We start from the raw sequence: 13,512 nt of genomic DNA on the forward strand, positions 1-13,512 counted from the left end.
GGGGCAGGGGCGGAGCCCGTGCAATCACGGTGCCCCCTGCTGCCATTGCAGGTCCCCGCTGCCCGGGCCCGACGCCTAGGCCAGAGGCGTCAGGCCTGGGCAAGGGGCTGATCCTGCGATTGGAGGGTGATGGGGGTCAACGCCTGAGGGCTCCCAGTATATGAGAGGGGGCAGGCTGGGCTGAGGGACACCCCCCCCCCCACACACACACACCCAGTGCATGAATTTCGTGCACCAGACCCCTAGTTTAAGTATAATAAAAAGACTATAATCTTCATATGCAAGTTTAATAAATCATCATGGTTTATTTAATTAGGTTATTTCTACAGCAGATTATGGTTTAAAAGCAGTGTGATATTAAGAGAATGCTGTACAATCAATAAGACTCTAAAATCCTTCTTCTATGGACCTTCCTGATCTTTCTGCTTAGCAATGAAAGGAATTTTTAGGTTTATATAAACATATTCTTTACAACTGCCTTAACAGGAAATTAGCATATAAATAGCACTGGGCATTTAGTAAATAAGTCAAGCCAATAGGTTCAATCGTGCAATTGTAAAATGTAATGTGAAAGAATTTTTGAAACATTAAGACTGGGTAATCTGCAGTGTTTCCAACATGTCTTCGACTGCCTTAAGAGAGTATTTGGTTTCCTTCTTACTTCGACCTGCAAACTAATTTTTTAAAAAATGCAATTAGGGTCAATTTCAGTGGAAGGTTCAAAATCACAACCTTACATTCTCATTGCTAATGAGAGCTAACATCTATTTTATCACTAGCATAAAAGCAAAAGTTTTCAAACAAAGGTAAAATATAAATGTAAAGTACTTTTTGTTAAACATTTTAAGTATAAGATATCTCTAAAATTATGTAAAGTTGGTCGTAATCCTTTAAATTATTCCAGATTTATTAGTTGACTAGGTAATATCATGCTTCTGCAGCAAAGACCTGTCAAAAAAAACTTTGTTACATATTACAATGATGTAAACATGTTTTAAAATATGCATTTCTAGTTTAAATTGGATTTTACAATGAAAACAAAATATAATACATTAAATACTATCTTTGTATATTTAAACCAAATTCATAGTGTATTAAATTCAATATAGTACACATAATCAGTGGGGGAACCACTGTTGAGTACCCCATGCTAATTTCAAAATGACTTCTAACTAGACTGACAATTCCCATCATTTGTCCGTTTGATTTAACGCTACTAGATAAGTGTTTCTTATGGGGGTAGGTTTATTATATCTATATTACCTATTTTCCCCATAGTTAAAGTACTAACATTTACTATTAAAACAAAGTACTTTCAATTAACATCTAAGCACTCAATACATTTTCATGTAACTGATCTTTCCTTCAAATACCAATGCTGTCTTAGGTACTTAGTACTTGATTTATGATGTGTTCCTTCTCTTTTGTAATTAACTTAATTTGGCAAACTTCTTATGACCTGTTGAGAAAGATTAAGTGATCAAGCACAGGTAACATCATAGAAGCAATAGGTTTCAGGAATTGTTAACCTGCCTTTGACCTCTCCGGCTGCAGCTTAACATTATGATCCCCTTACTTCCTAAACCATTAGCTTCTGTGGTTGACTCTTGATTTGACAGAGTAAATAAAGAGGATTTCTAAAGGAAATGCCAGGAAAAGAGAAGAACTCATAAGAAATCAAGATCCCTTTTACCTTTCATAAGACATTACTAATGAAAAGAATTCAAATGTTAAATATTCACAATTACAAAATGTCATAACAGCAACACCACATTTAAAACTTTGCCTTTACATAATTGCATTTGGTGAGTAAAGGATGTGGGGTGTGCTTATCACTCCTATTATCCAGTTGATAAATTCACTTTTACAAGGACTTACCAAGAGCAGAAAGCCTTTTCTTTTACCACTGCCTAACCCAAAATAGGAATGGTCCTAATCAGATACTTAAAGGTCTAATTCTAAGTAAAAGCTTTGATGGGTTGGGGAAGGGGGTACAAATAGGATACCACATAATAACACTTACATAGCAAAATAAAAATAAGTTCCCATAGAGTCATAAAAAGTATTTTAAAATACAATATTTTACTTAGTTTGTACTTAAACATAATAAAAATAGTAAATATGAATTTGTGATTTTTTAAATTAGCTAATAAAAAAATCACCTAAGTTTGTGTATCAATATTACTAACAACCAGTGAGTACTATTTAGAATAAACAAAGCAAACTTATTTGTGTCAGAACAAATAAAGAGAAAGTTGAAAATATAAATCAATCACTTCAAATTGTGCCTGACATGCAATTATTTTGTCTATTCCAGAATTATATGGCAATTTAACTGATTAAGCCGGAATCCTATTTTTCCCTCAAATCATGATTTAATTTTCTATTTCCCAAAAGGATAGTAACAGAATCACCTCCACAATCATAAATAACATATGGATCACTAGCACAGATGAATTTAGCAGTATACCAAAGAAGCATTTATCTGGAAAATTATTGTGTGTAGGTTCACAGTAAAGTTTTTCATGAGCATTAATCAAACTTGCCTGCCTCTACTGAACATGCTAAACCAATTACCTCATTGAAAAGTCAGTAGTAGACATATTCTGTTTCATTATTAAGTAGAAACAAAGAAAGAAAAGCAGTTCCTAAAACCTCATTTTCTCTAATTTACAAATGCCTAGAAAAACATTACAATAAAGAATATTTTTCTTTATACTTGTTTATATGCCTAGACATGAATAATGACGTTCTCAATTAGATCCCACAGATTTGCTTACTAAAATGTCAATCTCTAGTTATAATTTGCCACATTAATCGTAAATTCTGCATTTTTGTTTTTATACAGTTAGATTTTGCTTAAGTAAATTCTTTTTTCATAATTCCCTGTTGGATCTTAAAGAAAATTCTCCCAAAAGATCATCATGCTCATCATCATCATCATCATCATCATCATCATCATAGTCAATGATTCATCCATTGCAATTACTGGGATACATTGGGCTAAAATTAACCTTTACACAATTTTGAAAACAACGTGAGTGTACAAAGTAATAGGATAAATAAAATGGGACACTGGTTGGATGAATCTCAGAAACATTACACTGAGAGAAAAAAGCCAGGCACAAAAGAGTACATAATCTATGACCTCATGTATATAGTTCTAGTACAGGGAAAATTAATTTATAGTGGTAAAAATCAAATCAGTGCTTGTCTGTAGTATGGAGTGGGTTCACTGCAAAGCGGCAGAAGGGAACTTTCTGTATGAAGATGTTGTGTATCGTAATTGGAGTGGTGGTGAGAGGGGAATTTAAACTTGTCAAAACTAAACTGTAGACCTAAAATGTGTGCATGTTTTTTGGGATATTATACCTCAATAAAGTGGATAAAAAGGAAGGCAAAATAAACAAAAGCAGAAGGGACTATGTAGTTATACAATTGTATATAATAAAAAGGTAATATGAAAATTGGCTGTTACACCCTCGCACAAGATGGCTGCCCCCATGTGGTCACAAGATGGCTGGCAAGGGAGGGCAGTTGTGGGTGATCAGGCCAGCAGGGGAGGGCAGTTAGGGGTGACTGGGCTGGCAGGGAAGGGCAGTTGGAGGGGACCAGGCCTGCAGGGGATGGCAATTGGGGGCAACTGGGCCTGCAGGGGAGGGCAGTTAGGGGTGACTGGGCCTGCAGGGGAGGGAGGACAGTTGGGGGGGACCAGGCCAAAAGGGGAGGGCAGTTGGGGGCAATCGGGCCAGCAGGGGAGCAGTTGGGCGTCGATCAGGCTGGCAGGGGAGTGGTTAGAGGGTGATCAGGCTGGCAGGCAGAAGCAGTTAGGGGCAATCAGGCAGGCAGGCAGGCAGGCAAGCGGTTGGAAACCAGCAGCCCCAGATTGTGAGAGGGATGTCCAACAGGGATCGGGCCTAAACCAGCAGTCAGACATCCCCCGAGGGGTCCCAGATTAGAGAGGGTGCAGGCTGGGCTGAGGGACACCCTCCCCCAGTGCACAAATTTCATGCACCGGGCCTCTAGTAGTGTAATAAACTGCCAAATGAGAACATATTTCTCTTCCTATTGAGAGATTAAGTACTGCATCCCTGATCTAGGCTGACCATGTGATTTTCTTTGCTCAATGGAATATTAGCAACATGTGACAACCCCATAAGCTTGAAAAGCCCTTGCACATCCAAGTTTGCCTGTTTGCTGTTCTTAGAACCCTGAGACCCCTACGTGAGTAGGTCCTGGTTAGCCTGCCAAATGAGAGATACCCAGCACTCCCAGCCAAGAGATAGCCTTTCGAATATTTAAGTGAGGCTATCAACCACTAGTATAGGACAGAAATATAAATAAGTCCAGTCGAGGGAGTATTTCAAATCTTTCTCCTGGCTTATGTTCTCGGTTTTACTCAAATAAGTTCCTAGAAGATGGCAGCATAGGTGAACGCAGTACTTGCCTACTCCCACAACCATGTCAAAATCAGTGATTTGGAATATGAGGAAGTAAAAAAAAACACCAAAGCAGAACAGCAAAAAGAAAAGGAATCCAAATATGTGAAAACTAGAGGCCCAGTGCATGAAATCATGTGGGTAGGGTCCCTAGGCCTAGCCTCCTGCGATCAGGGTCATCATCTGCCCATTCGCCAGTCCCAAGGCCGAACGCTGCCTCCACCGGGCTGTCAGGCCGTTGGGATCACCAGCTCATCCCTGGCTGCTCGGGGGCTCAGGTCTGCAGGAAAGTGGGAGCCAGCGACTTCACCTCCATGTGTGTGCACCAGGCTGGCCGCTGATGGAAAGCGCTGCCGGCTTAGGGCCACTCACACAGGCGCCGCTGCTGTCGCTGCCGCCGCTGCCACCGCAGCTTGAGGCGCTGACAGAAGCTGTGGGGCACGCCCGTGACCTACCCGCCCTGCCATGAGCGGCCCCAAGCGGGAAGCTCATTCCATCAGCAGCCAGCCTGGCGCATGTGCATGAAGGTGAAGTCGCCAGCACGTGCTTTCCCGCAGGCCTGAGCCCTGAGCAGCCAGGGATGAGCTGGCGATCCCAATGGCCTTACTGCTAGCCTGGTCCTCCCGCCACCCACCCTGATTCCCCCTTTCACCATCGTTGATCCATTGGAGCCGGCGGGACAGGGGCAGGGACCAAGAGGTCAGCCGTTCAGTCCACTCACCAGTCCTCAGTCCTGCCCCGCCGCCGCTTGCGGGCTGGGGGCGCGAGGAACCGAGAGGTGGTCAATGCCACCTCATGGCGACTGGTCAAGCGGTCGATCCGGTTGTGACGCTTATGGCCTCTGGCCTTTTATTATATAGGATAATGTAAGGAGGTTCTAGGACAACTTCAAGTGTACTAACATTCACATCATGGAGATGCCGGAAGGAGGAGAGTGAGTGAGCTAGAAATGGAAAGCCTATTTGAAAAAATAATGACAGAAAATTTCCCTTACCTGGTGAAAGAAATAGATAAAAAATCCAGCAAGGTCAGAGAGTCCCAAACAAGAGGAATCCAAGGAGGCCCACACCAAGATACATCATAATTAAAATGCCAAAGGTTAAAGACAAAGATAATCTTAAAAGCAGCAAGAGAAATGCAGTTAATTACCTATAAGGGAGCACCCATAAGACTGTCAGCTGACTTCACAACAGAAACTTTGCAGGACAGAAAGGATTGGTAAGAAATATTCAAAGTGATGAAAGCAAGGAACTACAACCAAGATTACTCTAGGTAGCAAAACTATCATTTAGAATTGAAGGTCAGATAAAAAGCTTCCCAGACAAGAAAAAGCTAAAGGAGTTTATCACCACCAAACCACTATTACATGAATGGTAAAGGGTCTTCTTTAAGAAGGAAAACAATGATCAAAAATATGAACAATAAAATGGCAATAAATACATATCTGTCAACAATTGAATCTAAAAATCAAAATACATGAATAAGCAGAGCAGAAAGAGACAGACAGACATAGAGACCATTTTTATGGTTGCCAGATGAGAGGGGGTTGGAGAAATGGGAGAAAAAGGTGAAGGGATTTAGAAATATAAATTAGCAGTTACAGTGTAGTCACAGGATTGTCAAGAACAGCATAATGAATACAGTCAATAATATTCTAATAACTATGTATAGTGTCAGATGGATACGAGATTTTTTGGGATGATCACTTAATAAGTTCTATAATGTATAATCACTGGGGTGTACACTGAACACCTGAAAATATTATAATATTGTATGTCAATTGTAAATGAAAAAAAAGGAAAGATTTAAATAAATAAGCCCCGTCCAGATTAGTGTAGAATTACTCAATTGAGCCCAAGCCAAACAGCTTACCTATAGAATCATAAGCAAATAAGTCATTATTTTAAATCACCAAGTTAGCAAAGGATAAAAGATATATTTACTGAATCAGATTGACAGAAAGTGAACCTTGGGCCTCTGTAGAAAAATCACAGAATATATAAGCTTCAAAAGCAACAAGAGATTTTATTTAAAACCTGTTACTGGTGTCAGGAGGAAGAAATAATTTTGCACAATGATTCCTAGTTGAGGAGAAATGGAAGTTGCTACACAGAAATATAACATGACCAACTAAATTAAGATGCGATACCTTCCAAGATTACAGAAACTGGCAAAAATTCCTTGTACTATCCTGTCCAATAGAGTCAAGAAAGGGCAAATCATACCTTCAGTAAAGATGTGCAAAACATCTGAGAATTATAGAGCTTACAGTGTAAACTAAAAGACTGAGGAGCATTAGTGATGCTTTCAGAGTTCTTTCCAAAGAACACTGAGACCTTATAAATAAGCATATAAAAAGAATATGGATCTAAAAAAATCCAGTAAGAAAAAGTTTTTAAATAAGAATGGCAAGGAGGGCAAATATAACTAAAGAATAGGGCTGAAATCTTTTAATAATGGTTGAAATTACTGAAATGATGGGAGTCATGGCTATTGGTAAAGTGCATCTCATAAGCAGGGAAGGACACGTTTGTCTGCTTTTGTGTTACTGAAGGGACAGGAAGAAAGAAAAAAACCCCACAAACCTCTGAATTTAGTTATTATTGAAGCTTTAGGTCTGAACTGAAGAAAGTGAAGGTAGAATATCAATTGTTCACATGAAAAAAGATTGAAAAGGGAGTTCAAAACTATAATTCCAATGTCAGACACATTTATACCTGACACCTCTTTATAGCAGTATATTGTGGCCATTAAGAGCACCAACTCTGGAGTCAGACCTGCCAACTCTGGAGTCAGATTTGGTAAAAATTATGTATTACCTCCTTTAATCCTCAGAAAACTTTTATTATGCCCATCTTGCAGATGAACAGTGAGGCCCAGGATAGTATATAATATATCCAAGGTTGTAGAGCTAATAAATGTCAGGGCCGAACTTTGAACTCAGACAACATGGATCTATTCTGTGTTCTTCTCTTTAACTACTATATGGCACTGGCTTCCATGGAACGGGACTCATGACAGAATACAGAGATGAACAAAAACACTCTGGATAGTTAAAAGGGGGAAAACTGACTCCTATTTCACATTGTACATAAAAAATCAGTTCCAAATGGACTCTGGATCTAAATGTGAAAAGCAGAAGGAAAAAAAGATCTAAAGACACTCAAGATTGCCTTTATAACCATGAGTAGTAAACAATTTCTTAAACAGAAAACAAAACGCACAAACCATAAAGGAAATGAAAGATTAGGTTGAACATATTTAACTTCAGAACTTTTATTCTTCAAAATCATTTGGGAGCGAAAGCAAATAAGGAGTTGAAGAGATTTGCTATACATATAACAAAGGGTTCATAATCAGTAAACTAAAATCAAAATAAAAAGTCATAAATCAGTGAAAAAGATAAGGCTTCAAATGGCCAATAAACATGAAAAAAACTGTTGAACCTCACTAGTAATCAGGCAAATGCATAATAAAACCATGAGACACCACTACACACATAACACAATGGCTATAATTACACAAATTGACAGACTGAATGTTCGTAAAGGTGTGGAACTGTGAGAACTCTGTAACACTGCTGGTGATACTATAAACAACTGATTTGAAAAACAAACTTTATCTATTAAAGTTAAATATACGTATGTCCCATGATCTAGTATTTCCACTCAAAGATCATCACCAACATATGTATATGTACAACAAAAGACTTGTACAGCAATATTCAGTATAGTATTATCATAATAGTCCAAAACAGAAAATAATCCAAATGCCTAACAAGTGATGACTAAATAAGATATATGTTCATATAGACTATAGTTCAATGAAAATGAATGAACTACAGACATAAAGGTTAAGTCTCATAAATTTAACAGTGATATTGGCTAGGCAAAAAATAAAAACATACTGTATAATTCCACCAAGTTCAAAAAAGGCCCAAAACTACAAGATTATAAATCAACACTCTTGGGGAGGGCAGAAGGACTACAAATTGAGAAGAGGTACCAGGAGAGCTCCCTTTTCAATCTTTTCTCATGTGAGAAGAGGTACCAGGAAAGCCTCTCCCACCTCCGTGGCAGTCAGACATCCTCCGAGGACTCCCAGACTGCGAGAGGGTGCAGGCCGGGCTGAGAACCGCCCCCCAAGGGTAGCTTCCCCAGAAGCTTAAACTTTATACTCCACAGGAGTCCAACGAAGGGGAGATAGGCACATGCCCAATAAAGTTGGGGTGACATAGGAAAGGTGCTTGCTGTCAGAGCTGAGAACAAAAGTCATTGGCCAGAATGGGCACAGCCATTGCAAGGGCATGAAATCTGGGATATTAATCCCTTGAACAAAGGAGTTCACACACTCTAGGGACTCTTGGGACTTGTGTGACTCTGGGTTTGTGGGGCAACCCTTACATCCCACACAACAATGGACTAATGGACTGCAACTAGCCTGATACTGAACTGGACCCAGCTCAACATGGAAAGGAAACTTTGGCCATTGGCTTTGCTTCCAGCTTTACTAAAACTCCACCTCCACTTCTTCTATGACTGGACTAAGAGAAATGGGATTTTGGAAACCCAGGGATGTAATTCTACACAAATAAAAATCACCCATCCTCCCATGCAAGTCTCAGAAAATTCTTTTTCTTGAGATACTGTAAAAATTCCATCACCACCAGCACCCAGTGGGGAAGAGAACCTCCCATTTTCTCCGATAACAAAACTGCATTTGAAGAAGCAGTCAACAAAATATTTATAAATATGACTTACATCCCAACAGAGCTAACATTCTGTATTATATACATAAAATAAAAATAGTTGCATTGAATGATGTAATCATGAAAGCATTTAATTTTTTTAATCTTCCCAAGCTTCTCCAAACAAAAGTACAAAAACAAAGAAACGGCACCAAAACCAAAATAACAGAAAACAAGACCAAAGAAGACAACTTCAAAAAACTACATAGCAGGTAATTTTCCAAAACCCTAGAATATAGTTGTATCAACAACAGAAGGACCTAAAAAAGACCAACAGCTGTGTGGTAGGAGCAACAGGAAGTAAAAGAGGACAATCTACTACTCTATAAGCCACAGAGAGAGAAAAAAAGTGTAAACTGATGCATCTGCCAATGGCCTGTAAAACCAGGACAGTCTCAAAGGCTACAGATCAAAGATATGCAAGTGTAACATTAAACAAGTCTAATAGTCAGACTTAAAAATTTCTGAAATATCTAGTAAATACCCTCTTCCAAAGGGGAAAAAAAAACAACTAAACAAAACAAACAAAAAACAACCCACCTCAGACAGAAAGAAAATTACTGGAATCTGAAACCAAACTGACAAAGACAGAAACCCTGGGGGTAAGAAGAGGAGAGATGGTTTAGAAAAGGTAGTCATGCCCAGAGGCAGCAAATCCCAGAAGAAAACAAAACGAAAAAACTAACAATAAAACCCAACATTTAAAAATGAAAGCAACACCTCAAAATTTAAGATCTATAGAGATCTAGGGGTAGAACAGAGGGGTGGACCAAAATGTATTTCTGAATTAGACCTACTTCTGACATAAGCTGAATATACAAAGAGGTCATATTTGAGTTCTCCTTAACAGAGAAGATGAGGAAGCTACAGAGAAGTCAAGTTGGAAAAGCTATCCTATTCTCTCTCTGATTCCCTAAAACTTTCTCCTAATAGCCAAGGAAAATTGTCTCCCTGAAACATAGAGAATAAGAAAAAGAATATAAAGTAACTCCATAAGAATTATTAAAGAGAAAAATAAGAAAACGACAGAAAAAAATATAGGGGAAAAATGAATAATATAGGACATGAGAAAAGAGAGCCAATAGACCAGTGGTTCTCAACCTTCCTAATGTCGCGACCTTTTTTTTTTTTTTTTTTTTTAAATATATATTTTATTGATTTTTTTACAGAGAGGAAGGGAGAGGGATAGAGAGTTAGAAACATCGATGAGAGAGAAACACCAATCAGCTGCCTCCTGCACACCCCCTACTGGGGATGTGCCTGCAACCAAGGTACATGCCCCCGACCGGAATCGAACCTGGGACCCTTCAGTCCACAGGCCGATGCTCTATCCACTGAGCCAAACCGGTTAGGGCATGTCGCGACCTTTTAATAAAGTTCCTCATGTTGTGGTGACCCCCAACCATAAAATTATTTTCTTTGCTACTTCATAACTGTAATTTTGCTACTGTTATGAATCGTAATATAAATATCTGATATGCAGGATGTATTTTCATTGTTACAAATTGACCATAATTAAAGCATAGTGCTTAATCACAGAAACAATATGTAATTATATATGTGTTTTCCGATGGTCTTAGGCGACCCCTGTGAAAGGGTCGTTGGATCCCCAAAGGGGTCGCGACCCACAGGTTGAGAACTGCTGCAATAGACTTATAATTGGAGACCTGAAAAAGAAAACTTAAGCCTTAACTGGTTTGGCTCAATGGATAGAGTCTCAGCCTGCGGACTGACGGGTCCTGGGTTTGATTCCGGTCAAGGGCACATGCCCGGGTGGCAGGCTAAATTCCCATTAGGGACATGCAGGAGGCAGCCAATCAATGATTCTCTCTCATCATTGATGTTTCTATCTCTCTCTCCCTCTTCCTTCCTCTCTGAAATCAATAAAAATATATTTTTTTAAAAAGAAAAAGAAAACTTAAGCAAACAATAAAGTATTTAAAATTATAATTTTAAAAGCAAATTTCTCAAATTAAAAGAAGACTAACATCCACATATTAAAGGGTCTATTGTATATTTGAAAAATTAACCCGAGAATAATCAACAAAACATACTGTAGTGCTTTAAAAATAAATAAAACATTCCTTAGGAGAACCCAGACAAAAAGTCTAAGTTACTTATTAGGGAAAGAAAATCAGGATGGTGTCAGACTTCTTGACAGAAATATTTTATCCTAAAAAACAATGGAACAATATGTTTAAAAGACTGTTTTGTAAGCTTCATAAAGGTTTCATAAAAAGCCAAATCATCCTTCAAATATAAAGGCTATAGACAGATAAATTGTAACATGCAAGATGTAAGAAGATATGTTTTTCCATGAGGCCTTCTTAAAGAATCTCCTAGGTATGAGCTTCAGAAAATCAGGTAAGATATGACATGTAAGGCGAGTACATAAACTGTTATATAGTCTGATTAGTTTACTTTTAGGCTTTTCTTTCCTTTTTCATTATTTGAGATACCTCTAACTAATAACACACGCACATACCCAATTTGCTTCTGAAATGCATCCTGAAATTTGTTTATCCTTTCTGGATTTTTCACAATTACTTTTTATTTGCCAAATACAGAACTACTGAGATTTCTAGATGGTGAGGCTAATTATGAGATCATAATAGTAACAGACTCCTCTAGGGAAAGAAAAAAAAAGTTATTCTACAACTACAAGTTCATTCTGTAGTTAAAACACATTTGATAAAGGCCCAAAGGCATAAAAGTCCAATGACGGACATTTGGCTTTGTACTTTGTAGAAACAAAAACAACTAAGACATACAATACATTAACTGACCTATATCATAAAATAAAACTATTAATACTAACCTGATAAGCTCTGTTTATTTGACTAGCTGCCCAACTAGCATATTTCATGTTGTCCTTTTTTGTTTTTGCACTTGCTTTTGGATTAGAAGCAATATGACTTGCCGACTAAAAACAAAAAGGAAACATCAAAAACGAAATGCCATTTTCCTATCAAGATAATAAAAAACATGTAAGGTCACAGTTGCAATGGGATAACAAAGTTTTAAAAATTGTACCAAAACAATTTGTTTTTAGAATAAATATAAAGTTAAATAAAATTGCAGTGTTTAAAAATGACAATATGTTTTAAAATAATGAATAATCCAAATAGAAAAGAGAAAGGATATCTTAAAAAATATCGAAAATTATTTTATTAGTTGTCTACCACAGCTCTTAAGGGTAAAATTCCATTTCTTTCCTGAAAAGTATTTAATTTGTTTCTTCCTGACTCCATCTCTGCAATCAATTCTTTTCATTCATCCGAAAGTCCATAAAAAGACTAGGATAAATTAAAATTTCAAAGAACTGGCTTATTAAAGGAAAGTTTATTTTTCCAGGCATTTTGATTGTAGAGAGGGGCTCATTTTATATATATTTTAAAGCTCAGCAAATTCTTCCTACCCCAAAGCTCTTGTTAATTTACTTTTCTAAGCTTGTCACTTGGCATACACAAATAATGGGAATATTTAATTACATGCTTCCCACAACTTCCAAACTGGTTTTCTATACCATAAAAAAATGGTTTAATTTGACATTAAAGATTTTATTTCTAATATGTCTTTTATTGTCATAGTTTAAAAATATCTCATAAAATTTTAATTTAAGGTAAGAACCATAACAATGTTGGGAATAAATCCAAGAATATCAAAATAATTAAGAAATAGATAATATGGATTTTTATCAGTTACTATTTAATTTTATAAGGGAATATATCACTTCTGATACAATAAAAAATATTTTACAATGAAATGTCAAATAGATGGGATATATTAACATTCAAAAATAAAATTATGTTATAACCTATTACTCATAGCTAACTAGAAGGAAAAATGCATATGCTTATCAAAGAAAAAAAACAAGAAAGCAGTGATTGAATAGGATAGTTAATGTAGTTTAAATGACAGATTTGGTAAAATAACATTAAACATGCACCTTAACTCACCATGTAAAGTCCAAACAAAGCTCTCATATTTCTGTTGTTCAGTTTCAATGCCTGTGCAAAATACTTTCTTGAAAGTTCAAGGTTTTCAAGTCCACCTTGGGTATATTTAACCTGTTAAAAATTTCAGAGTGCTGAAACTTGTTTATTTTACTACTTTGAAATATAGCATGTTTCATCATACCATAGGCATTAGTAACTGAAACAGATATTCTGTAAACAAATACAAGATGTTTAAAAATTTTCATCTTAAAGTTGTTAAAGTTAAAGTTTAAAGCATAACCTTCCCCAAAAAACTATTCTATTAACAGTCCTTAATAATGAAGTCCTTTTAACCTTACAGCATTGAATTACATTGCTATCCTTAATG

At 37.2% G+C, this 13,512-nt stretch overlaps 1 protein-coding gene across 1 annotated transcript in view; it reads right to left on the bottom strand.

Moving 5' to 3' along the window:
• Positions 1-279: 279 nt before the first annotated feature.
• EMC2 (ER membrane protein complex subunit 2) overlaps positions 280-13,512 on the bottom strand; it is a 41,656-nt gene continuing 28,423 nt past the window's right edge. Inside the window, exons 9-11 of the mRNA XM_059671908.1 lie at positions 13,146-13,256; positions 12,005-12,109; positions 280-674 (exon numbers count right to left, since the gene is read on the bottom strand). Coding sequence (XP_059527891.1) covers positions 588-674; positions 12,005-12,109; positions 13,146-13,256 — 303 coding nt within the window. The 3' untranslated portion in view covers positions 280-587. The remainder of the gene's footprint in view (positions 675-12,004; positions 12,110-13,145; positions 13,257-13,512) is intronic.

Source organism: Myotis daubentonii, chromosome 17, assembly GCF_963259705.1.
Source record: "Myotis daubentonii chromosome 17, mMyoDau2.1, whole genome shotgun sequence".
In the NCBI taxonomy this organism is placed as follows: domain Eukaryota; kingdom Metazoa; phylum Chordata; class Mammalia; order Chiroptera; family Vespertilionidae; genus Myotis; species Myotis daubentonii.